This window comes from Hemiscyllium ocellatum, chromosome 10 (assembly GCF_020745735.1).
Source record: "Hemiscyllium ocellatum isolate sHemOce1 chromosome 10, sHemOce1.pat.X.cur, whole genome shotgun sequence".
NCBI classification, from domain to species: Eukaryota; Metazoa; Chordata; class Chondrichthyes; order Orectolobiformes; family Hemiscylliidae; genus Hemiscyllium; species Hemiscyllium ocellatum.
The window spans coordinates 45,543,095-45,569,632 of record NC_083410.1 but is presented as its reverse complement, the minus strand read 5'-3'; the positions used below and the strand labels follow the sequence as shown (position 1 = coordinate 45,569,632).

Here is a 26,538-nt window from a genome sequence, read left to right as displayed (position 1 = left end):
TTTGAACTGTTTCAGTCCATTTGTTGTAGCTAGACCCATGATGCAGCTCAGGAGGAATTTGTGAGATTTTCAAAACAACGAGAATGAGGGTATGTTGATACATTTTCTAAGCTTTCATTGCTCTGGATCAGTTGTCTGTCGGCAACTCATCTGAATCTAGTTCTCCTGAAAGCTGCCCAGAACCACTGTTCACATTTCATCCCTTTGTTCAAGATCATCACAATATTTCCTTGGCCAAAAGTCCTGCCATTAAATAGACCTTTAAACAACTATCCCAACATACTGCACTAACAATTTCAGCAATATTTCGACTTCACAATTTAGAATAAAGATCCCATTACACTACTTTGAAGAAGAGCAGAGGAATTAGCCTGCTGTCCTGACCAATATTCATCCCACAATAAATATTCCAAAGGCAGATAAGCTGGTCAATATCATATATGAGAGCTTGAAATGTGCAAAATGGCTGCTATTTTCCTGCATGTAATAATGATTACACATCAAAAGTACTTAATTGATGGAAACTAAAGTGTAACTTCTTGAGTTTATGGAGGTTGCGATATAAATGCAAATCTTTTTGTCTCTTTGGTTTGCTGTATGACTGCTCTGGTGTCTTCCTGCTGAGTAAGCTCTCCTATCCATTCCTAGCATCTACTGCAATTCGAGGCCATGCCTTCTTGAGCGTAGGCTAGTTTTATTTAGTTTCAGATGACAGCCTTACTTGGACGTGCAACCACTCAGTATCAATATAGTACTGTGTTGCCTCCTAGATTCATGAAAATGAGCAAGCAACACAAGGTTTATTTGCTGACTACAACATGTTAATTGAGTATCACTAACCTGTGGGAAGAAGTTTTGAAAATTTATTGCTGATTAAATTGGCTCCGGATGCTGTTTTTTTTAACTTAAGTGCTGTCTTAGTCATGATTGCTTTAATGGTGATGAGCATCATCTTCTCTACAGACTTGAAATTTTGCATGTCCCTCTTCAGTTAGATGGTCCTGCATCCAGTTTTGGGCCATTTTTCTCGATTACAGAGAGGCAAGTGAGTCAGTAAAGTTGGTGCATTGTGTTTGTGCTTTCTGGCTATTGTAATTTAATAAACGGCAGTGTGTACAGCCTGGGACACATGGCTTTGGAAATTGATACAAAGATAAGCCTGTGAAGATAAGGTAGTTATGAGATTTATGAACAACACTTTAGGGTGGCAAGGTGGCTCAGTAGTTAGCACTGCTGCCTCATAGTGCTAGGGGCCTGGGTTTGATTCCAGCCTCGGGTGACTGTCTCTGGTTTCCTCCCACAATCTAAAGATGTGCCGGTCAGGTGAATTGGGCCATGCTAAATTGCCCATAGTGATAGGTGTGTGAAGAGGGGATTGGGTCTGGGGGGGGGGGGTTACTCTTCGGAGGATTGGTGTGAACTTGTTGGACCAAAGGGCCTGTTTCCGCACTGTAAGGAATCTAATCTACTTGATGGGGGATTCGATTGGTGAGTAGAGAAAGTGTGGTAAATTGAGCAATTGTTCACTTTATAAGTATACTACCTTTGAAAAGTCATTATCCTTGATCACTTGTGTGAGATGTTTGAACCTCTATTGACATTGCTGCCAAATCCTCATGGTTACAGTCCTGGCATCAAGAGAGGTGGTTACCAGATTGCACTGACTTTTGAGTCTTCTATATTTGTCTGAAAGCCTTTCTTGTCCCCTTAGGCTGTAAGACCTCTATTTTCTCTGCCAACCCCTGCACTAAGGCCTCTAGTGCTTAATTGGATCAACTTGGTATATGCCTTCTGCCCTGTCGCGCCATCTCAAGACTATGTCTAGATTGGAGAAGTTGGGACTATTTTTCTTGGAGAAGAGAAGATTCGGAGGATGTTTTAATAAAGTCTTCAAAATCATGAAGAATCTGGGTAGAATAGACAGGGAAAAATATTTTCACTAGTGGGTGGATTGATTTAAGGTCATAGTTGATAGGAAGAAGAACATTTTAATGCAATGAGGGATGAATGGCCTGGAGGCAGATTCAATTGAAGTGTTCAAGAGGAAATTGGAGTATAATTTTTAAAAAAGATGAAATCTGTAGGGAAGATGGCAATGGAATAATAACAGACACATTGTTTCACCATGAATCCAGACACAACTGACCAAATGACTTCCTCTGCACTGGAACAACTATGGATTCTGTTTTATTCTTGCCGAGAGACTCTCTTATCACAAGTTACAGAGTTTCCTACAGCAAGAATGCACATTTCATCTTTGAGAGCTGGCTTTAAGAGTTTCTACCCTTGCTCCACATTGAAGCATGCAGATGCTTTTGGTACAGTTCATGCTGGATTGTACCTCACTGTCAACTAAATTAACAGGAAGCTTGAGGTTTATGATGCTTGCATTGGAAGGCACAGATGCAGTTTAAGGATGCATTGTGATACCTGTGCTTGTTTACAGGCCTTGTTGAATTTTTGGCCCACTCTATTGATTGGTGACCAATTTCTTTCAAAGCATAAGAAAATATGGAGAAAGATATCACTCCTCAAACATTCCTTCATACACAGTCCCCTCCATTGCAATCTACGTTATTTTTAGTTAACCTCTTCAGATAATGTTCCACAAATCTTTTTACCCCCTGAAAACCCAAACGTAATCAAATGAGACCTCACAATAACTAATTATCCCCTGATTTCCTTTAATCAACATCGACTGATTTGTTTTCCACTGACAAAATTTCCTTGGTCCCGGTAGCACAAGAAAAGTGCTGTTTCATACTTTGCAAACAGGAACAGGAGTCTTTCGAGGCAGATGTAAGCTGAATGGAACATCAGCCATATGAATGGAACATCAGCCATACGAATGGTGTATTGTTTTGAATATTATAAAGATCAAACATAATTGATAGAGGCTAATAATGAAATTGTCCATTTATTTTTGATTGTAGTGACCTGTCTTTGGCTGCAACCATTCAATATTTGGCTTGGTAATGACATCTGATCTGTGTTTGAGCAAGTAATGTTGAAAGCATGTGTAAACTTGACATCAAAGTTGAAACTGTCCGGAAAATTTAACATAATAACATAACATCATTAAAGGCATCTCTACCTTCCTGCAAAGTCTGTATCTGCCCATAGGAGCCCTGAATGGTAGGTTACAGTAAAAATCTGCATCTTACTTCTGCATTTCTACAATTTATAATTATGCTGACAGTAAATTTGTTTAAGGACAACTCAGCAACTTCTAGCACGTAGTCTTGGAAACAGATGTGTCTGTCCAGAGTATGATAAAGTTGTACAAAGAGTTACCAGTCTTGGCTGTGTTCTCTATCTTCATGCCAAAACAGAGAGGCTGCAGCAAAATCAAATCAGCATATCAGTGGAAAAAAAACTCCCATTTTGTATACAAGTGGAGAAGCTAGTTCTCTTGGTTATCCCATACCAGTAGTATTGCTTGCAATTGATTCCTTGTATAGAGAAGTTCAAATACTTTTAACCACTTTATTATAAACAAAGTCATAAAATTAAATCAGGAAAGAAATACAAAAGCAATCAGATTGTTATCATGTAACAACCATGAATAGAATCTTATCCTATATCGGCAGGTGTAATTTTTGTTGAATTATATGCAGGGTGTTTTTCCATGAGGCCAGCACATTTTCTCATGCTATTATCTCAAACTCCCCATATTAGTTATCCATCAACCCCCTACGGCACACCTCCAATCTAATGCCAGTCCAATTCACTCACTCACGAAAACGGGACAAACTCATCATTGTCTGGATATCTTGCCTGTATTGTCAACCTTGGTGTTGGTGCCACCTTTAAAGGCCATTTATACACTCAGCCCAAAGCCATTGTATGCCTCATGTTATTTGCCCTGGACATGGCAAGTAATAGGAAATTGATGGTCCCTTTTATTGATGGGGACTTATTGGTAGATCCTGTTGGATGGACTGGTGCAGAGAAATGATATCCTGTTCCCACAGGATTGGCAGAATTGTCCCAAATGTCGAAATCATGATGCGTAAGTCTCCAGATTGATAATGGAAGCTACCTTAACAGGATCCCCTGACTGAAAAATGCCTCCCTTGACTTCACTGAAAACAACCTCCCTTAGACTTTGAGTCTTGGCCCATTTGGCTTGGCTAACGAGTGTTAATTACCATGACAAGCTGCCTGGTTTTGTGGTTATGTTAAAAGATAAGGCAAGTCAAGATTAATATGTGGTGGTTTGCTCTCTCTGGAGGCAAAATGCTAAAAGGCAAGGCAGAAATGAGCATTCAGGTACATGGGAAGTGAGTGAATGAATGTAAGAAATTAAAAGAACAATGCTGAGATGCTGAAATCCAATCTGTGAACTTGGTCTCTATCCTTGTAGCAGCATTGCAGTGAGGCATAATGCATTCTAAAATGTAGCACTTAAGTATGGACACATACTGTAATCACACCCTAAATGCACAATCACGTGGACAGGTTGGCATCAGTTGGATCACCAGCATCCATGAATATGAGATACATATGCCCAAAGACATTGGCGCTGGGTATCTAGAATGGAGGTCTGGAGGAGCAAACAGAGAGCTGGAGTCCCTGGGAAACCACTGTGAACCTCATGTCAGGAATTTTCAGCATCCATTTTCTATCAGGGTGGTGGCAGGATAGGGAACAGCATGTTACTGAGCTGAGGTTAGATGGTAAAAAGGGTGATAATGAACAATAATCCCCATTGGTAGGCCTCACAATTGTGAGAATCTCATCTCGGTGTCTCTAACTCAGTTATAAAATTGACTTGTTGCTCCTGATATTGAGAGAGACATTGCTCGGCTTCTCATATGATTCTCCCAAATTTTCCACCATCACCCATACTGTTTGGGGCCTGGAAAGACCTTTTTGACTGTGGACTGGATGTAGGAAAGACTGGTTCTGCTTGAAACAAATGAAACTGCGAAAGACGATCTAGCAATTTAAAAAAACTGGAACTCAGAATGAGCTGTGCCCAAAATGGTGCCTTTTTCAAGCTGTGGGGGAAATTGCTAACTACTTCAAAATCATGGTTATATGTTCATGGAAATTTGCTCAGAGACAATCTCTTCCTTGGTATTTCACTTAGGACCTTTTCTTGAGGGGGACAAATGTTTTGAATTCTATATTTTCACCTCCTGTCAATAACAATTAATTCCATTGCCTGATGAAAACCAACACCTCCATCTTAAAAATGTTTAATAACACTGCCTCCACTGTCTTTTGAAGGAAAAAGTTCCAAACAGTCACACACCCTCTGAGAGAAAGAAAATCTCATCTCTGTTCAAAAAGTGCAACCCCTAATTTTAAAATTGTACTCCCTCATTCTCAACTCACCTACATAATCATTTTCACTTCCATCCAGGGTTATTTGATAAACGTAAGTCTGTCCCATTTATGCTGTAGTTTCCCTCTAGTTGAATGAATGACTAGAAATATAATGGACTATCCATGTTGTTTGGAAGAAACAGGCAAAAATCTGTCATTACAGTCATGACATTAGGATGTTTTAGCACAAAATCAAATGGTGCAGATTCTCTGCCTGCACAATTTATTCTGCACATGCTACAACTCACTGGGTAATGCACTGGAAATTAAGCTCTCCTATTCCTGCAGTCCTCACAACTGTGAAAATTTGATTAAACCATCAAAATGCCCAAATTCACCTTACTGTCTAATTTAGGCTACAAGAATATGCACACCAGAATTTTAATAATAAGAACTTGTTTGTTTTTAACAACTGGCAAGAAAGAAACATGAATTAGCAGCTGAAGATCAATCACTCAAGACCCTATCTGCAGGCTCCCCTATATCCCAGTTTCCTCCTGGTTTTGTTTGCCAGGGATAATCCTCATGGCTCTCTGACTTCTGCTATTATTTTTCACAATTGCACATCACTTAACCTATCAATTTGACTGGCTGAGGGATGCAGCTGACCCAACAATACAATAGTGAGACACCTGATATGAAGATTGAGAAGGTTTTAAAATTATAGCTCTTTCTAGATTCTTTGACAGCAAGTTCCTATGCTCCCTACTTGGTTTTCCATTATATCAGGATCACAGAAAAATGTAAATCACAGGACAAATGCCAATATGCCATTTGTCCTTCCCCAATCTTTCAACAGCGCAAAACCCATCATGTTTCCACCTCTCTTCAGTTCCAAAGAAACATCACATCAGACTTGCACTGTTAACTCTCTTTCTCCCTCACCAGATGTTGCAGGATGTGCTGAGTTTCTTTAATTGTTTTTGTTGTTATTACAGGTGTGCCAATGTTACTTTTTAAACATGTAATGCATTACTTGGTGAGGAATGAGACTAGTCAGGTAGACAAATATTGTCTAGTTTGTTGACTGTACCTTGTTCTGAATGAAATAGCTCAGTGAAAATAATGGATTATGTCAAAATTCCATTTGGTGTACTTGGAGCTGTCAATTTCAACTGGACAGATATGGTTGCTTCAACAATCACAGCAAATGTTACATTTCCCATTGGTGCAGATTCTAGAGTTCAAGCTTTTGCACACAAGAAAGACACACATTTAAGTACAATAGACCTTGTAAGTTAAATCAGCTAGTACAATAGTTTTATGAACAAATAATGAATAATCAGTCATATTCATGAAATAACTCAAAGAAAACGTCATTTTTGTATTTACCACATTTACGGCATTTAAATCGTTTGTCTCATTTTTAACTTCCTAATATTTTAGAGAGGGTTAGAGTAACTCAATCAGGTTTGATTAAAATGAAGTAAATAGTTTGTGCTTATACTGTAATTTTCGCAGCCTCCAAAAATCCCAGAGCACTCTCGAATTAAATATTTTTGAAATCTTTTCATTGTTGAAATGTGTCAACCAATTTGCACACAGCAAGGTCCCTAAACTCTAGAATCCATTTAGGATGTTGATTTAAGGGATAGATTTAGCAGAGTCCTTGAGATCAACTTTTGTCCTTTTACTTGAGATGTTGGAATTCTGAAATAGAAATAGAAGATGCTGTCAATCTCTGGTCAGTGAAGCAGAGTTTAGGCCAATTGGCCTTTTAGGGTCAATTGACTGCAACATTAGGTGGAGTTTAATGTCAGCAATGAGTTAATGTCCACTTGCCAGCAAGCTGTCAGGAACCTCTTGTTCTCTCTCTTCAGAAAAGCCTGCCACATTAATTGCCAATTTATCCCTTAAATGGGCAGTGATGTGCTTACCCCAGAACCAGGGACTTTGGGCTGTAAATCCTGCCAGCTGAGAGCAGCAGTCTGGTAAAGAATTCCATGCTCAACAGCACCCCTGGGGAGGTGGTGGCTGCTGCCAGAACTCCAAGGTAAGCAGTGTGCAGGTTAACAATGCTGGGAAGGGGATCACCAGGATGGCAGGCTGGGGAGGTCAGCAGCAAGGGCAAGGGGCTGGCTGTTAGCAGATCCTGGATGTTGAGTCTCTGAATTAGACACTGAGTGCCATCATATGAGGGACCTCCCTGGAAACATACTGCAGCTTGACAAATCTGCCAGCCCATGGGTAGATGCCATTGGCATTAATTGCCTACTTGGAAGCATCAATGTGCAGAGAGATGAGAAGATCATTAAAGAGCCTACTGACAGACTTAACTGGGCCACTTGCAGACAGGCAGTAGACACCACCCTCCTGCTCAATTAAATACTCTCACATGGGGCAGGGCATTAATATTTGCATTAACTCTGGGCTGGATTTAGTCATGATAGGTGTTATGCCAAATATCCTGAAAGCAGGTGGAGTAACCTTGCGTTGGCAATGTGGAGCTGCATCTTACAAATACCAGAGGGCCGGCAATGTAGCTGATTAAATAAGCTGTGCAACACTATTTAGAGCCATGATCACAGCTGGGTCTGCAATTTGAAGATGAAGAAGTAATGGAAGGACAGGCCTTCGAACATGTCGACTCTGAGGTAACAGCTCTTACTAGAGGATCTGGAGAAGGTTAGTGAGGGCAAGTGGCATCATTGTCACAGGGGCAGTTAATCTTCCCAGTGTACTGTACCCAAGTAGAAACATCCTACCCATCTCGAAGGCTCTGGCTAAATATAGCCTTCTGCTTCTCTTTCCAAATAAGGAAATACATGCATTTAGATAGTGCCTTCATAGCTGCAGGGTTTGTCAAATCTGTTGAGTACAATGGAATCCCAATATAGTGGGGATGTTGGGTCCTAAGAGGTGAAAGTGTTTTATAATGGATTGCAATTCAGCTGAACTTCTGTTATTTTGAATGGACTAGAACCACTCCTATGATTCTAGTTTGTTAGTTAAGCTTTTGGAAATCAAAAAAATTATCATGTTATAAAGCATATTGTTCATCCTGATATTTAAATGACTACAAATGACATTGAGTAGCCAGCTGAGTTAGATGTAATTGTTGGAGGAGTGGGGTTTGCGGGGAAATTGTACATTGACTGATTTCAGGCTAAATGGAAGGTTTCTACCTTTCAATATGACATACAGTCACCCAAATGTATCATGGCCTGGAGGATGCTCTGGAAAATGACCAAATTCAAGGCTGGGAACATTTGTACTCCCTGAAACCATCACAAGCTTTTAAGCTCAGATCCATTCTCAGTGTCATGTCAGATTACAGCTGTACTGTAATCTCGATGCTGTCAGTATAGGCTGAGAGTGTGATTGCTTCTGCCCACAAAGGGATAATTGCTGACTGACATTCAAGAGGAGAACTGAAGCTGCAGATAAATTTGGGAACCATAAGTCTTTTGCACTATCAGAAATTTTGTGGCATATTTTATCCACGTTGTAATAGACTTCCACTGTATTTTGAGGTCCAGTCACTATATTGTAATGTAGGAAACCGGGCAGCCAACTTACATCATGACCAGATAAACTGATTTATGATAATGATTGAAGAATAAGTGTTGGCCAAGGTACTGGTGATGCCTTTTCCACTCTTTCACATAAATATAGGATCTAAAACAAAATGTCATGGTTGATTTGATGATGGGGAGAAAAAAAATGTTCAGTTGTGTGGAAGACCAGTTTTGGATAAAAAAAGGATCATTCACATGACCTTGAAAAGGCAGACAGGAACAATTTTTTACAAAGAAGTCATTTTGGACTCAAAATTTTAACTCTGTTTCTCTCTTCACCGCTGCAGCCAGACATGTTGATTTTCTCCAGGTTTTTTTTAATTTCAGATTTCCAACATAAGCAGTACTTTACCTTTATGACTTTGTTTAATATGGTCTTCTCCCCAGGGTAGGGAGGTCCAAAACTAGAGGAAATAAGGTTAAGGTGAGAGGGGAAAGATATGAAAGGGACCTAAGGGGCAATGTTTTCACACAGAGGGTGATGCGTGTATGGAATGATCTGCCAGAGGAAGTGATGGATTCTGGTACAATTACAGTATTGAAAAGGCATCTGGATGGGTATATGAGCAGGAAAGGTTAAGAAGGATATGGGTCAAATGCTGGCAAGTGGAACTAAATTATTTGGGATATCTGGTCAGCATGGACGAGTTGAAGTGAAGGGTCGGTTTCTCTGTTGTACAACTCTCTGTGGCTTTGACTCTATATCATCTGAGAAATGGAACCTTTGAAACTGCTGCACTCACTCACTACCCCACTGGAGTGCTGTTTCTGCCCTTTTACACTTCATCCAGGATTTTAACAAAAACACTGAGGAAATAGATTCCTCTACATTTAGTCTATTGAATTCCGTAATAAACCAAATATCCAAATGATATAATTCCTCAAATGTATGAACTCTAGGAGATACAACCTGGTCTTTGTGACAGCAGCTATAAACCAATGTGTAATTCTCCAAAATCTGCTTTGAATACCTCCCAAGATCAATAAATGTTCCCTGAAATTCAGTTCTCAAATTAGAATACAGAATGCCAAACAGAGTATGGTCCTGTACAATTGAAACATCATTTTCTCACTTCGTAATTCACTTTGCTTGGATTTTAAAAACGCAATGATTGGTATCTCCCTAAGATGCTGCCTCGATCAAACCAGAGGGAAAGAAATGCGAGGTCTTGCGTGGTCCAGGCAATAATGGAGGTAGATTACAGGTCTTCGGGCAGCAGTCAACTTATTTCCCCAACACCATCTAGGGAAGTATGGCTTTCAGAGACACTGAAGATCAGAAAAATCCAAGTTATTGCCTTCCTTGTCCTTGTCCTTGGATCCTGATGAAGACATAAGAAAAAAAGTATTCATTTCATTTTGAAATCAGAAACTAATCACGTTTTATTTCACTCCCTGTATTTCACAATTTCCCCCCTCATCTTCATTGCATCAGAACACTCATTTTGATTAAGAAATGTTTTCTTGTGCAAAGCAAATTGAAATTGATCAATGTTCAGACACAACAATAATGACTTTTTGTAGCAACACACAGAAGAGCCCCCACACTATAGTATCAGCCTCATCAGCACCTTTTTGTTGATTCCACCAGTCTTACTTAAGGCTATACACTTTTGACATCCTTCAGGAGGGAGTTTGTGCTTCCTGTAGATTTAAGATTTCCTTAAGTTTTTTTTGAGACAGTAAGTCAGGTGCAATTTATTTTCCCTAGTTTTGAACTGATAGCTTCTGAGAACCATTGTATTCTAATGCCCCCAAATGGATGGTAATATAGAGGAAAATCCAGACCAGATTATCTGAATGACAACTTCTAAAAAGACATGCGTTACTCTGTACAGAGAGAAATCTCTTTCCATTTTCTATCTTTCCTATTTTGTTAGATATCCATCAGATGAGAGCTTTTCATCCTGTAATTCTAGTAGTTTAAGTTCCTAAAAGGTGCCATGATTTATAAAAACCGTATTAATAAGAAAATGCATCTGTTAAGATGAAACCTGTGTTCAGTTGTACCGTTCATAATAAATCCATCAGCTTAAATTTGAAAAGAACAATTCCTTTGTTCAATATGGAGCAAGGAAATAATGTAACACATCAGTCACGTGAAGAGCATCTTCAGGTCATAAGATATGAATGATGAGCTTTATCCAACTAATGAGGAAATGTTAGAAAGAATAGGCTCAAAAATAATTTGGAAAAGTGTGTATTGCTGCAGACAAACACACTTTGCTGAAATTTCTCATGTTACACTTATCAGGACATTCGCAAGAATACCAATGTGAAGGGGAGCAACATGTCATGTATGAGAAAAGAGGGCTGAATTGGTTGGCAAGTGAACTCTGGTAGAGATATTGCCAGAGTACAGTAGTTTGATGACTGATAATTAACTGCCAAGATTTGTTTATATCTAAATCAGGCAGATTGATGCTGTTTGGTCATGCTATTGCCCTGAGGAATGAACTAAAGAATGGCTGTTTCATGTATTGTTACATTGAAACAGGCATAATGTGTGTACATGTTCTATCTATCTGAAAAGAGCCCTGACTATAAATATATCTAATCTCCATACACACATATACCACATTATGAGCTGGACAGTCAATCTTAAATTGGATATCAGCATAATTCTTAGCACACTACAGATTAATGTTGTCCAATCACAGAATTGCATCAAATACTGGACTACCATTCACAACTTACAGGAAGTGAAGTTAATGAAAAGTAATCAGATTTGCTTCTGAAGTTGCACTGAAGATTTGGGAGGTGAGATGGACTGCAGGATCTCACTTCATCCAGAGGGCAGGTTGGTGGCAATGGAGAAAGCCATCCAGCAATACCTCTGTCCCCACAAAAAAAACTGATTAACTTCACAACTTGTCAAGATAGGAGCAGTAACTGCCAACTCTCCTACTCCCTGCTCATATCTCCAGCATCTTTGCTCTCACAATATGCAGTACTTAACTTACCCACTTCAGCTTGCTCAACTACCACGACACAGCACCTCAATCTTCCTCATTTTCTTCTGACACACACACACACTCTCCACTTTCAACTCTAACCACGATGGTAGCACTCACTGCCTCATACCTCTTACTGCACATCTATGCTATTTCCTGTGACAGAGACAGTCTCTGAACACTTCACAAGGTTTTCATCAACAGCAAGAAAACGTGGTGCGTACATGCATTGTGATATAAGGGTGTATAACTATAACTAGTTGCAAATTCTTTACACAGCAGAAGTAAATGTAGTAAACAGTGGAAGAGTCAAGGCAAGAGACAATGGAAGTGTTGGAAGAAATCTGGTGTAAGGCAGGGGCCAAAACGTTTTCTTTCAAGAATATTCTTGACATTTATCTGAGGGCTCCACTTCTTAGAATTTTAGCCACTCATCTCCCCTTTCTTCCTTTCATGGGCAGTCACCTCCAAAGTTCTCTTTGTAGCCAATGACTTTTACTCCCTTTCCCCTTTGTAGCCATTTACATCTCCCACCACATCCTGGGCTCACCCAACAGACTCTCAATAACTCCCCACCCCTCTCTCCTCATCCTTCACTACTTCATCACCAACATCAACACACAACTTCCACCAATCCACCCCAACACCCTTCGACTTAAACCCGCAGGCTCACATTCTCCCCAGAAGAATGAATTCACTCTTGGATTTAATAATATAGAATCAACAGGAATGATGACAGATGCAAAAGTAAGGTACCATTTAGGAAATAACAACAGTTATGTAACGTGTCTTAAGTTTGTCATGCTTGTTTCTTGTCATGTCACTTGTCATGGAACAGTGACTCAGTGGTTAGCACTGCTGCCACACAGTGCCAGGGACCCGCGTTTGATTCTAGCCAAGGGCAACCATTTGCGTGGAGTTTGCACATTTTCCCCACATCTGCATGGGTTTCCTCCCACAGTCCAAAGATGTGCAGGTTAGGTCAGTTGACCATGCTAAATTGCCCATAGGGCTGTGTACATTAGATGCATTAGTCAGGGGCCAATCTGGGTAGGGGAATGGGTCTAGGTGGTGGGTTACTCTTTGGAGGGTCGGTGTGGAGTTGTTGGGATGAAGGGCTTGTTTCCACACTGTAGGGATTCTAATTTAAAATTACAGCCCACCAAATTAGAGGTGGACAAGGAATGTGGAAGTAGCTTGCACCATTTCAACTGCCCATGAAATGGGCATGACAGCTTTTATCTTAATTGACTTTCAGAATGTCCAAGGCTCCCATCTGGAGACAGTTGGGAGCCTCACAAATACAATAAGATCAGAATCAACCTGTGCAAAGGTGACCCAGTCAAAGAGAATTCCCACTCCCAGGCCATTTCGTGAGGGGGATCCTGGCAGGATTATCTGCAGAATCTACTTGCTGCTGGGTTTAATGTGGGCATGAGCTGCAGGCATTGGCATGTGGTGCAGAAAACTATAACCAAACATCCACCCTCGCAGGTTACACACTGAAGGTCATGGTATTATTTTAGAGAAAAGCATGACAATTCTCTTATCCAATGTTTATCTCATAACAATCATTAAAATGGATCATCTGCCATTATCATAATGCTGCTCGTGAGACCTTGCTATACAGAGTTTTGGAAGTCATTGCTATTTTATTGGTTGTAAATTGATTTAGGACAATCTGAGCTCATGAAATATGCAATTTGTTTTTTTTTCTTTTGTTCTTTCATATCCTACTTGTTTTTTCATCTCATTTTGCCTCCTTTACTTGAATTAATCATTGTTATAAAACAGTTGATCACAAATATCTTTATGTTTGCTTGCTCTGTGCATTTTCAGCTTGTTTTTCTTCACTGGTTATATAGCTTGGGTTTCTGGGAGAAAGGACATACTGCTTCCCATAATGATTTTCCTACTGGGCAGCCTCACCCCATGGTCTGTCCATTGTGGGGGAGGGAAAGGTACATGCTTCTTCAACTATTCCCCTTTCCATAAAATCCATAGGACTCACCTTCCATTCCCAATGTGAGAACAGCTAACACTCTATCCTTTACCACTTCTCTGGTCCTGGATTCAGCATCCACTAAATGTTTGGAGTCCCAGTCCTAGCCACTGCTGCCAGTCATGCAGCTGAGACTACAGAGCCAATCAGATTGCATGGTAGCTCTGTGACAAGGGACTTCTGCTAGCATGAGGGGTAGAAGTACCATTCCCAGCCAATTTATCACCCTCAGAGCTTTCAATGGCAGTGGGGCTACTGTAATTGACGGGGCTGTGCCAACTCTTCAGGTAGTTGGGCAAGGAACTCACCTTCTAAAAATTCTGCCCCTAAAATTGCTTCAATTTTGACTGTAACACTTATAAAGGTGAGCGGCATCATCAAATGCCTCAGTTTGGTGAGAAAATATACAGCACAGGATAGCAGTAAGAGAGGAAAATGATATTTTTAAAAATACAACATTGATTTAACAGACATTATATGGTAATATTTTAGATTAAAATGACATATATGGTGAAATAGAGATGAAACAACAATAGGAACAATTAGCTATGAAATTGCCTTTTTCTTCCAACAGATTATATTCATTAAAGATTGTGGGATTTTGAGGAAACTGCTGATGAAGTGCTTTTGGAACAGTGACCAGGTACTAACTATAATCTAACCACTCTTTAATGAGCAGTGAATGGCATTTGATAAAATGTCATGCACTGCCAGATGGTTTGTATTGACCAATATGAATCATTATATTTCAGATATCCACTGCCATCTGACATTCCGTATGCTGGGAGAATTTAAATTGAGGTACTCACCAGGGGACCTAATGCACAGCCTTTAGCTGTACAAGCTTGAACTCTGAAGTTATGGAGACTCCATGGTGTTAGATCATTAATGTGACAGCCAAGGAAAGAAGGGGAGTTTTCCACTAACACTCCATTCAGATACAGCCCATAATTTATGATAATACCTTTGGTCAATAAAAAGTGACAAAAGTTAGCACTTTATGATACATACAATACATATTGTGTGCCTATCGTGTACTATTTATGCACAACAACATATACTTAACCTTCAGTGAAAAAAAATCACACTTTACATAACCAAAGCACTATTGCCATTAATATTCATGGAGCCCTTTTTGCTGAAAAAATAAAGAACAGAATGAGATAAACACTATATCCCAGAAAATTCATTGTACATTACAAGTAACATTACTACCAAGTAGAAAGATTAGCTTAGGTTTAATGATATAAATATTTGAAGATTTGAAAATGGGTTTGATTAAAATTTTGTCTAAACTATGTAGATTATTATTTTGAATTTATTGTTGAGTACTAATGTTTTTAGATTAGATTAGATTATTTCCCCTATAGTGTGGAAACAGGCCCTTCGGCCCAAACCGACATTCCAAAGAGTAACCCACCCAGACCCATTTCCCTCTGACTAATGCACCTAACACTATGGGCAATTTCGCATGGCCAATTCACCTCAGAGTGGTGCTAGAAAAGCACGGCAGGTCAGACAGCATTCGAGGAGCAGGAAAATCAACCTTTTGGGCCCTTCATCAGGAATAGAGGCAGGAAGCCATTAATTTTTTTTTAGATTTTATTAGATTAGATTACTTACAGTGTGGAAACAGGCCTTTCGGCCCAACAAGCCCACACCGACCTGCCAAAGCGCATTCCCCAATACCTAACACTACGGGCAATTTAGCATGGGCAATTCACCTAACCTGCACATTTTTGGACTGTGAGAGAAAACCAGAGCACCCGGAGGAAACCCACGCAGACACAGCGAGAATGTGCAAACTCCACACAGTCAGTCGCCTGAGGCGGGAATTGAACCCAGGTCTCTGGCGCTGTGAGGCAGCAGTGCTAACCACTGTGCCACCGTGCCGCCCACTAATATTCATGGAGCTCTTTTTGCTGACAAAATAAAGAACAGAATGATTTAAATACTTTATCCCAGAAAATTCATTGTACGTTACAGAGAAGTAACAAGAAACATTGCTACCACATAGGAAGATTACCTTCGGTTTAATGGTTGCTGCCTGACCTACTGTGCTTTTCCAGCACCACTCTAGCATCTGCAGTCCTCACTTTTGCCCGGCCAGTACATCTTTTGTGACAGTGGGAGGAAACCAGAGCACCCAGAGAGAATGTGCAAACTCCACACAAACAGTCACCCGAGGCTGGGATCGAACCTGGGTCCCTGGTGCTGTGAGGCAGCAGTGCTAACCACTGAGCCACCACGCCACCCCACAGTGTTCTCTAATTTCCAGCTGAATAAATTGAATGTTGAAGTTTTTCTAATTATACTTATGGGACTCTCCATTTTGCTTTTAGAATATAAATTGCAATGATAAAGCGTTCAAAAGTATGCTTAATATAATTTTAACATTTAAATTCTAATTTTTGAAAGTGTGGAGGAAATGCCATTTCTGATCTGTGAAGAAATAAACAGACATGCTCATTTTTTCTAAAATTTGTGAGCGTGTTTATGGAAGTTTGTTATTCAGAAAACATTTATGTTCTTGTAATATATAAAGATGTTAAATGTAAAGCAATGTGTCAATAAACTACAAATACATGTTCATATTCAAATGATATTCGTTTGCATATGAATAATTAACCATCAGTAGGAAGTGGTGCACATTTTGAAGTCCTGTTTATTGCAGTTAGAGTTTACAATCAGTCTATGCCATAATTTGCAGTGCTGTAGTTGTATTGCTAGTGGCTGACAAAAATGCATTCAATTTGTGAAGTTCACATATAGTCTTGTAATATATTCTCATTTAAGTATGTAGTAAACGTATTGACAAATTATTTTTGCCATGCATGCATAACATCTTTCCTGTACTCCATTTGAATTGTTCTATTAAAAGTGAAAGGCTAACAATAATGTTCTAATATAAAATTCTCTGTCAGTGTAAAACAGCCATTCATGGTGTCCATTCCTAGGTTATGCACAAGCCTTAATGTATATCATGCATACAAGGAACTAAAAATTGATCCTTTTCTTCTTTGGGTAGGGATTATGACCTACCTGTGTTATTGCCATGGAGGCAGAAAGTGTGGAAGTTTGATATTGCTATCTCATTTACCTGTTCGTAGCATTGTAGTCTAATAGGACCTGAGTAGTTGGCTGTCTAGGCATCCAAGCTGAAAATGTGTTGCTGGAAAAGCACAACAGGTCAGGCAGCATCCAAGGAGCAGGAGAATCGATGTTTCGGGCATGAGCCCTTCTTCAGGAATGAGGAAAGTGTGTCAAGCAGGCTAAGATAAAAGGTAGGGAGGAAGGACTTGGGGGAGGGGCGTTGGAAATGCGATATGTGGAAGGAGGTTAAGGTGAGGGTGATAGGCCGGAGTGGGGGTGGGGGTGGGGGTGGAGAGGTCAGGAAGAAGATTGCAGGTTAGGAAGGTGGTGCTGAGTTCAAGGGTTGGGACTGAAACAAGGTGGGGGGAGGGGAAATGAGGAAACTGGAGAAGTCTGAGTTCATCCCTTGTGGTTGGAGGGTTCCTAGGTGGAAATTGAGGCGCTCGTCCTCCAGCCGTCGTGTTGCTATGGTCTGGCGATGGAGGAGTCCAAGGACCTGCATGTCCTTGGTGGAGTGAGAGGGGGAGTTGAAGTGTTGAGCCACGGGGTGGTTGGGTTGGTTGGTCTGGGTGTCCCAGAGGTGTTCTCTGAAACGTTCCACAAGTAGGTAGCCTGTCTCCCCAATATAGAGGAGGCCACATCGGGTGTAGCGGATGTAGTAAATGATGTGTGTGGAGGTGCAAGTGAATTTGTGGAGGATATGGAAGGATCCCTTGGGCCTTGGAGGGAAGGAAGGGGGGAGGTGTGGGCGCAAGTTTTGCATTTCTTGCAGTTGCGGGGGAAGGTGCCTGGAGTGGAGGTTGGGTTGGTGGGGGGTGTGGACCTGACGAGGGAGTCACGGAGGGAGTGGTATATTGGGAACGCTGAAAGGGGAGGGGAGGGAAATATATCCCTGGTGGTGGGGTCCTTATGGAGGTGGCGGATGATACGATGTATATGGAGGTTGGTGGGGTGGTAGGTGAGGATTCTGGATCAGTGGTGCTGGCAGAGCACAGCAGTTCAGGCAGCATCCAACGAGCAGCGAAATCGATGTTTCGGGCAAAAGCCCTTCATCAGGAATAAAGGCAGTGAGTTGGAAGCATGGAGAGATAAGCTAGAGGAGGGTGGGGTGGGGAGAAAGTAGCATAGAGTACAATGGGTGAGTGGGGGAGGAGATGAAGGTGATAGACCAGGGAGGAGAGGGTGGAGTGGATAGGGTGGAAAAGAAGATAGGCAGGTTGGACAAGTCCGGACAAATCATGGGGAGAGTGCTGAACTGGGAGTTTGAAACTAGGATGAGGTGGGGGAAGGGGAAATGAGGAAGCTGTTGAAGTCCACATTGATGCCCTGGGGTTGAAGTGTTCTGAGGCAGAAGATGAGGCATTCTTCCTCCAGGCGTCTGGTGGTGAGGGAGCGGCAATGAAGGAGGCCCAGGACCTCCATGTCCTCGGCAGAGTGGGAGGGGGAGTTGAAATGTTGGGCCGTGGGGCAGTGTGGTTGATTGGTGCGGGTATCTCGGAGATGTTCCCTAAAGCGCTCTGCTAGGAGGTGCCCAGTCTCAGACTTGTCCGACCTGCCTATCTTCTTTTCCACCTATCCACTCCACCCTCTCCTCCCTGACCTATCATCTACATCTCCTCTCCCACTCACCCATTGTACTCTATGCTGCTCTCTCCCCACCCCACCCTCCTCTAGCTATCTCTCCATGCTTCCAGCTCACTGTCTTTATTCCTGATGAAGGGCTTTTGCCTGAAAAGTCGATTTCGCTGCTCGTTGGATGCTGCCTGAACTGCTGTGCTCTTCCAGCACTACTGATCCAGAATCTGGTTTCCAGCATCGCAGTCATTGTTTTTACCGGGGTGGTAGGTGAGGACCAGTGGGGTTCTATCCTGGTGGCGATTAGAGGGACAGGACTCAAGTGGAAAAGATGCAGTGGAGAGCATCGTCGACCACGTCTGGGGGGAATTGTGGTCTTTGAAGAAAGAGGCTATCTGGGTTGTTCAGTATTGGAACTGGTCCTCCTGGGAGTAGATGCAGCAGAGACGAAGGAATTGGGAATATGGGATGGCGTTTTTACAGGGGGCAAGGTAGGAGGAGGTGTAGTCTAGGTAGTTGTGGGAGTCGATCAGTTTATAGTAAATGTCCATGTTGAATCGGTCGCCCGAGATGGAACTGGAGAGGTCTAGGAAGGAGAGGGAGGAGGCTGAGATGGTCCAGGTAAATTTGAGGTCGGGATGGAAGGTGTTAGTAAAGTGGATGAACTGTTCAACCTCCTCGTGGGTGCACAAGGCAGCGCCGATACAGTCATCGATGTAGCGGAGGAAAAGCTGGGGGGGTGGTGCCAGTGTAGCTGCGGAAGATGGACTGTTCCACATATCCTACGAAGAGGCAGGCATAGCTGGGGCCCATGTGGGTGCCCATGGCAACTCCTTTGGTTTGGAGGAAGTGGGAGGATTGGAAAGAGAAGTTGTTCAGAGTGAGGACCAGTTCAGTCAGTCGAAGGAGGGTGTCAGTGGAAGGGTACTGGTTGATACGACGGGAAAGGAAGAAGCGGAGGGCTTGAGTCCTTCGTGATGGGGGATGAAGGTGTACAGGGACTGGATGTCCATGGTGAAGATAAGGCTTTGGGGACCGGGGAAGCGAAAATCATGGAGGATATGGAGGGCGTGGGTGGTGTCCCGAACGTAGGTGGGGAGTTCTTGGACTAAGGGGGACAGAACCGTGTCGAGGTATGCAGAGATGAGTTCGGTGGGGCAGGAGCAGGCTGAGGCAATGGGTCGGCCGAGGCAGTCAGGTTTGTGGATTTTGGGCAGGAGGTAGAAACGGGCGGTGCGGGGGGTTGTGGGACTATGAGGTTGGAGGCAGTGGATGGGAGGAGATGAGGTTATGGATGGTCTGGGAGATGATGGTTTGGTGGTGGGAGGTGGGGTCATGGTCAAGGGGGCAGTAGGTGGAGGTGTCCATGAGCTGGCATTTAGCCTCAGCGGTGTAAAGATTGGTGCGCCAAACTACCACCGCGCCTCCCTTGTCAGCCGGTTTGATAGTGAGGTTGGGGTTGGAATGGAAAGAGTGGAGGGCTGCACGTTCCAAGGGTGAGAGGTTGGAGTGGGTGAGAGGGGTGAGAGGCATTCCGAAAAGACCACTCCCTCCGTGACTCCCTCGTCAAGTCCACACCCCCCCAGCAACCCAAACTCCACTCTCGGCACCTTCCCCTGCAACTGCAAGAAATGCAAAACTTGCGCCCACACCTCCCCCCTTCCTTCCCTCCAAGCCCCCAAGGGATCCTTCTATATCCGCCACAAATTCACCTGCACCTACACACACATCATTTAATGCATCCGCTGCACCCGAAGTGGCCTCCCCGATATTGGGTTGACAGTCCGCCTACTTGCGGAACATTTCAGAGAACACCTTTGGGACACCCGGACCAACCAACCCAACCACCCCGTGGCGCAACACTTCAACTCCCCTTCCCACTCCACCAAGGACATGCAGGTCCTTGGACTCCTCTATCGCCAGACCATAGCAACACGACGACTGGAGGAAGAGCGCCTCATTTTCCGCCTAGGAACCCTCCAACCACAAGGGATGAACTCAGACTTCTCCAGTTTCCTCATTTCCCTTCCCCCCACCTTGTCTCAGTCCCAACCCTCAAACTCAGCACCGCCTTCCTAACCTGCAACCTTCTTCCTGACCTCTCCGCCCCCACCCCCACTCCGGCCTATCACCCTCACCTTAACCTCCTTCCACCTATCGCATTTCCAACGCCCCTCCCCCAAGTCCTTCCTCCCTACCTTTTATGTTAGCCTGCTTGGCACACTTTCCTCATTCCTGAAGAAGGGCTCATGCCCGAAACATCGATTCTCTTGCTCCTTGGATGCTGCCTGACCTGCTGCGCTTTTCCAGCAACACATTTTCAGCTCTGATCTCCAGCATCTGCAGTCCTCACTTTCTCCTGTCTAGGCATCCAGCCAGCTTTTGAACAATATATATTCATTTCAGATACTGCAGCTCATGTTTTCCTCTTCCAGGACATCTGTTGCTCTTATAGGGGGAGTTGCATTTAATGGAAGGAGCCTGATGCTGGCAGCTTAATGTCGGAATTTCACAAATAAAGCACTAGAGAAGGCAGGAGTTCACAGTGTGATGCTGAATGCTTTAGTGATTGAAGTGGACAGAAAGAGCAATTCCGGATTTCTGTATGGAGCAAGGAGACCCTGAAGGCAAACCTAAAGAAGGGACTAGGAACAGTTGCTCAAGGAGGTCAATTCCTAGAGTTTGATCACAATGACTTAGCCAGCAGTGCTATCAGATGTCTAATGGCCTCATGTGGGTGATCAGGTCAGTGAAAGCATCATTTCTTGATCTTGCCTATCCACCAAAGTACTATCCTCTCTCACTTCTCAAAGCACCTTCACTTTATTTCCCCCAACTGTAGTTTCTTTAACTCCTTCTCTCCATCCTCACTTACATTCTGAAACCAGCCTTAAACTCAGCTCCCACTGCTTCCAGATACCTCCATATATTCAGCTGTGGTTGACTCATTACTAAACTACATTAATAACCAACAAACCATTAAGTCTTTAACTCACTCTTCCAGGTCAAGTAGCACATAAGCAAAACAGAACTAATGATGGACAAAAAAAATGCCTGCATCTCCTGTGCACTTCACATTCTCCACATCATGGGGCCAGTTGTGGATAAAGGTAAAGTTGCCATAGTCTCAGAGGATCATTGGGTCACTCTCTCATTATGGAGTTGACTACTGGTGATCATCATGGCTCAAGTGAGGGACAAGATTGAACAGGTAGGATCTTCATGGTGACCTTAACCATTGTGGAATTGAGCCTGTGCTATTGATGACACTGTGCAACAAAGACCAGCCATCCAATCAACTGAGCTAACCCTGGGTTGAGTGTGGTCCATCCCCTTGAATGACTGAGATAGACAGATCTGGACAATAAGTGACCAAAAGCCTGAATGATACAATTGCCTCACACTCAATGACTTGTCACTGCTGCCCAAGCCAGTTGTATTGAAGCATAGGGCCGACGGAAGTCCATTCCTCAGTTGGTGGAAGAATGGACCTGATGAGATTGATGATCCTGAGCAGTTGACTGACCATGCCTAAGCCCTGGGCAGCCTTTGGCTTACTTTGCTGGGAAACCCTTTTTAAACCCTCCCTGTCTCCCTTCTAGACTAGGAACTACTCTGCCTAGAACTTGACATGGCTGTTTGCTTGAAGCATCTGTTATGGGTTTGGTGCATTTGCAGCTGGCAAATTATGCAGCTATGAGATTGACGTAGCATAGTGCTGAACATCAGTTTGTCCACCACTTTGACCTGATGACAGGTGACAACCATGACATGCTTCCTGGCTTTTTATCTGCGTTAAAATTCAAAAAAGCAAGATGGCAATGTTGTGAGCATTGAATGCGCACAAAGTGAGTGGGCACAAAGTGAATGAGCAAGCAGTCATATAACCCCAGATCAAATCTTTAAAATCAGTACCAGTCTTTCTGCACTAAATGTCTTTGCAGCAGCATTACATTGAAATGTGTCATTGTGCTCCAAATTGCAGCATTGAAATCCGAACCCTACTGCAAATGGATTGAAGATGTGCTTTGATGATGCTGTGAGGCTGGCACTTAATGGATGCCAATGTCTGTGACACAAGCAGCTGCAGCCCATGAAGTGTGAGCTGGGACGTCAGTGCCGAGTGTTCAAGATAAAGATCCAGAAGAGCAGTGATAAGGTGGAGTCACCAGGTAACCGCTCTGAGTTCCACATTGTGAACTGTCACAGTCTAGTTTCTTTCTGGCAGATGGTAGAATGGGACTCTGCATATTAATGAGTTGTTTGCTTGAGATCAACTAATAATGAGCTGTTGGTGCATGTTAATGCACACAAGTAGGCCCCTTGCCTCTCCCGAACGAGAATCTTGCCTCGCCATTTAGCACTTGGTTGGAAAATGGGGCTTCCTGCTCTTGATGTTGAGAAGCTCCATGCAGACTGTCTCTTGAGTTTCCCAACTATCTCGCCATGGCCCATGTTGTTCAGAGGCTGGGGAGGTTCTGCCCATAGAAATACAGGAATATAAGCGGGAAGTGAGAAGGCTGCAAAAGTAGCTGTTGAAATTAAAAAAACCCAGCTTAGATGGGTTAGAATGAATGGCCTGACTTTGTGCTGTACATTTTATGTAAATCTGTTTTGTTGCTTCTGTTTCTAGCCCCCTAATGTTCTCAGATTTTGTGCAAATGCTCCTATTTGGGTCATGCTATTCCATTTTTTTCACATTCTGGCAGACATCCAAAGGTATAGTTCATGCTGAGTTGGAAGATAATAGGGCAGAAACTAGCCAGGCAGTTACAAATACCCAAGAGACCCCCCACCGATTTCTCCCCTCCATCCCTCTGCCATGCAATTTGCAGTTTGCAATATTAATGATACAGTCTTTCATTAATATGCAAACTGGGCTCCAATAACGTCATTGGAGCTTGACTATTATTTTAACTCTGCATCAGAGTAGTGAAGCCATTAGTGAATTTCCTGTCACATCCATTTACAGGGAAAAAGAATCAAGGCTCAAAGAGGCCAAAAAATCTGACTTTTATTTTGGCTAAGTGTGAGTTGCAATCAGTATTTCTGAAGGATTTCCTTGCCAAGAGACCTTCAAGTTTTCTCGCTGTATTTTACCAATCTTGCCTCATTAACTACCTACTCCATCTTTACAATGCCCGCCATGTCTGATTCTAGCCCCATTTATCACACGTCATTGCCACAACTAACTACTCAGCAGATATCCACTGAAAGATCCCATGCATCCATGCCATCTTTAAAGGGACTTGGTATGTCTGGATGAGTACTGGCCTTCCAAAACTGCTGAAATGGATAAAGGCTGTATCCAGAAGATGTCAAAGATTCTCAGGCAGTGACCTGGATATCCAGGTTGAATGGATGGTGGAACGAAGTGTTCTATTCCTGACGGATTTGTATTGGAGACACGGTCGCCAGGCCCTGGCAGCCTAATCAGAAGTCGCCACTGGGTCAGTACCCTCTTGACAGTGTGGAGGAACAGTGTTGACAGAAGGTCAACTGCCTTGTCTGCTACACCAGGGTTAGTACCACACTCTCCACTCTACTACCCCACATTCACTCTAACTTTGCTAATGCACCCATTTCCCACCAAGACTCATTCACTACCACTCTCACTGCTGCCTGTAATACCTCTTTTCACCCGCTCTTGCCACCCATCAACATCCCACACCATTACCTCAGTGCACCCTCTGTGTAGCCTTATTCAGATGCACAGAGCAACTCAACAACTTTCACCCACTGGCATTAACACCAACAGCCACACCACCCACCTTCATCTTACTTGACCCTATACAGGCAGAGGGATGTCTGGATATTAGGATCTTCATCCTTTTTGAAGGGAGAATCCTGCTCTTCACATGAGAAAACCAGGATTCTCTGTGGGAATGCTGAAACATCCATATTCTGCAAACTAAGTAAGTATTTCACTTTATTCCATTAGAAATCTCACAATATCTGTGCTGTCAGTGTCATTCATTTCCAACCACTTCTACCTACAAGCCCTGATGCCTTCTCTCTCTTTTGTCTTGCAAGCATCTCCAATCTGCTGTGAAATGGCTGATTCCCCCAGAAGCCATCTCCTCAACTCTGAGGATGAGAGTTACAAAGCCTCAGAGGAACTATCTGCTAGGTTGCCTCCTGTACCCTCCTCCAGCTCTGATAGTGACGTCTTGGTGGAAATGTTAAGCTTAGAAGAAATGGGACAACAATGTGGTGAACACATCATTGTTTCAGCTCCAGAACTAGCTGAGGATGAATCCTCCTAGGCCCACATTGGAGGACCACATGGAGACCAGGGAGCCCAAGGCAGGAGAGGACCCTGTGGTGTCAGTAATCAGGGACTTCATCCACCGGCACAGAGAAAAGTAGGGGTGACAGATAGATATGTGGGATGTAATGGCCCATATTTCTCAGAAGCTACAGCAGTGCAGTGAGTCACATAACCATCTTGCTACCTCTATGGACCAGTTGTCAGCTGTCATAGAAAGCCAGGTCCAGCTCCCTCTGGGTCTGCTGGAGAGGCACACATATCACCAGGCCAGCACCCCAGCCATTGGACAGCAGAAGCAAAGGAATGGAAATGGGATACAGGGAACATGGCAAGCACTGCAAGTGTGTCTTCCTCACAAGGAGAGAAGGTGGTGCCAAGAGGCATACAGCCAGAGAAGGAGCCTCACATAGGTCTCTCAGAAATTCCAATTTAGGACCCTTCAGGATGACCAGGATCTCTGCCTCCAATCTGTCTGCCACCCATCTGACCCGTGGAAGTTCATGCTGAATATGATCAACATTTCATCTGTCAACAAGACCCTTGATAGGTCTGGAACATCCAAGTCAAGCGTGAATCCTGGGCTAATACTCCCAGCAGGCTACCTCCAACTCTACTGCAGAGCCAAGGAGTACACTAAATGTATTGGGAAGGAGACAGAGGAAAAAACGTACTGAAGCCACTCTTTGGTGGCATAGCTGATGATGCACCAAGCATCACTGGCACTTGGAAAATTGTCAAAATGTGTTGTGCTGGAAAAGCACAGCCAGTCATACAGCATCTGAGGAGCAAGAGAGTTGACATTTTGAGCATAAGCTCTTCTTCAGGAATATCATTCCTGAAGAAGAGCTTATGCTCGAAACATTGACTTTCCTGATCCTCAGATGCTGCCTGACCGGCAGTGCCTTTCCAGCATCACATTTTCAGACTCTGATCTCCAGAATCTGCAATCATCACTTTCTGTTACTTGGAAAATTGCTAATGTTACACCTTTATTAAAGAAGGTAAGAAGACAAAAAGTCAGATAATGATAGGCCAGTTAGCCTATTTGGAAAATGTTTTTCTCCACATTAAAAATGTAACAGTAGCACATTTAAAAGTACATCATAGGAATTAGCTGAGACAGCATGCCTCTTGAAGGGAAAATCATGCCTGAAAAACTGACTTAAATTCTTTGAAGTGGCAACTAGCAGGATAGATAAAGGGAAAGCAGGGAATGTAACATATTCAGGATTTTCAGAAGGCATTTATTAGTATTTTTAGTGTTTGATATACCATTTTCTAACTTGATTCTGTCTATGTGTGGCTGATCTTCATTTTACTCATTGCAAAATAGGTACAAAGGGAAAATAAACCTTTTTTTCTTTCTATTTTGTATGCAAAGATTCTACAATATGATTGGCTATTTGGACTTTGGCTTTGTACTGACATGACTGTTGCTGAATGCTGGAGTTCCACTGTGGCTGAATCCAAACTGAAACTAACATTGAGAAAGGTCCAATCCACACCATTTACAATTGCTACATCTTTTTCAACAGCTTTCTTGAAGATGACGGTTAAACATTGTCATTTTGCCACTTACTGCAAAACATCAGTCATTCAAGCCATTACAAAAATAATATGTGTCATGAATTCATGTGACAATGCCAGGCAAACAAAAATATTTAATTTGCATTTGGAATGTTCAACAGAAGCAAATAATTTTAAACAGCATTTGAAAAGGCAAGGGATAATCAACATGGCTTTGTGCAAGGGAATTTGTGCCTCACTAACTTTTTTTGAAGAGGTGACAAA

The 26,538-nt window shown here is 42.8% G+C and overlaps 1 protein-coding gene across 1 annotated transcript in view; it reads right to left on the bottom strand.

Annotated features, from left to right (window-relative positions):
- Positions 1–26,538, bottom strand: part of ush2a (Usher syndrome 2A (autosomal recessive, mild)) — a 985,309-nt gene that overhangs the window by 485,016 nt on the left and 473,755 nt on the right. Inside the window, 1 exon segment of the mRNA XM_060830996.1 lies at positions 14,618–14,772. Within this exon segment, the coding sequence (XP_060686979.1) occupies positions 14,618–14,772 (155 nt within the window).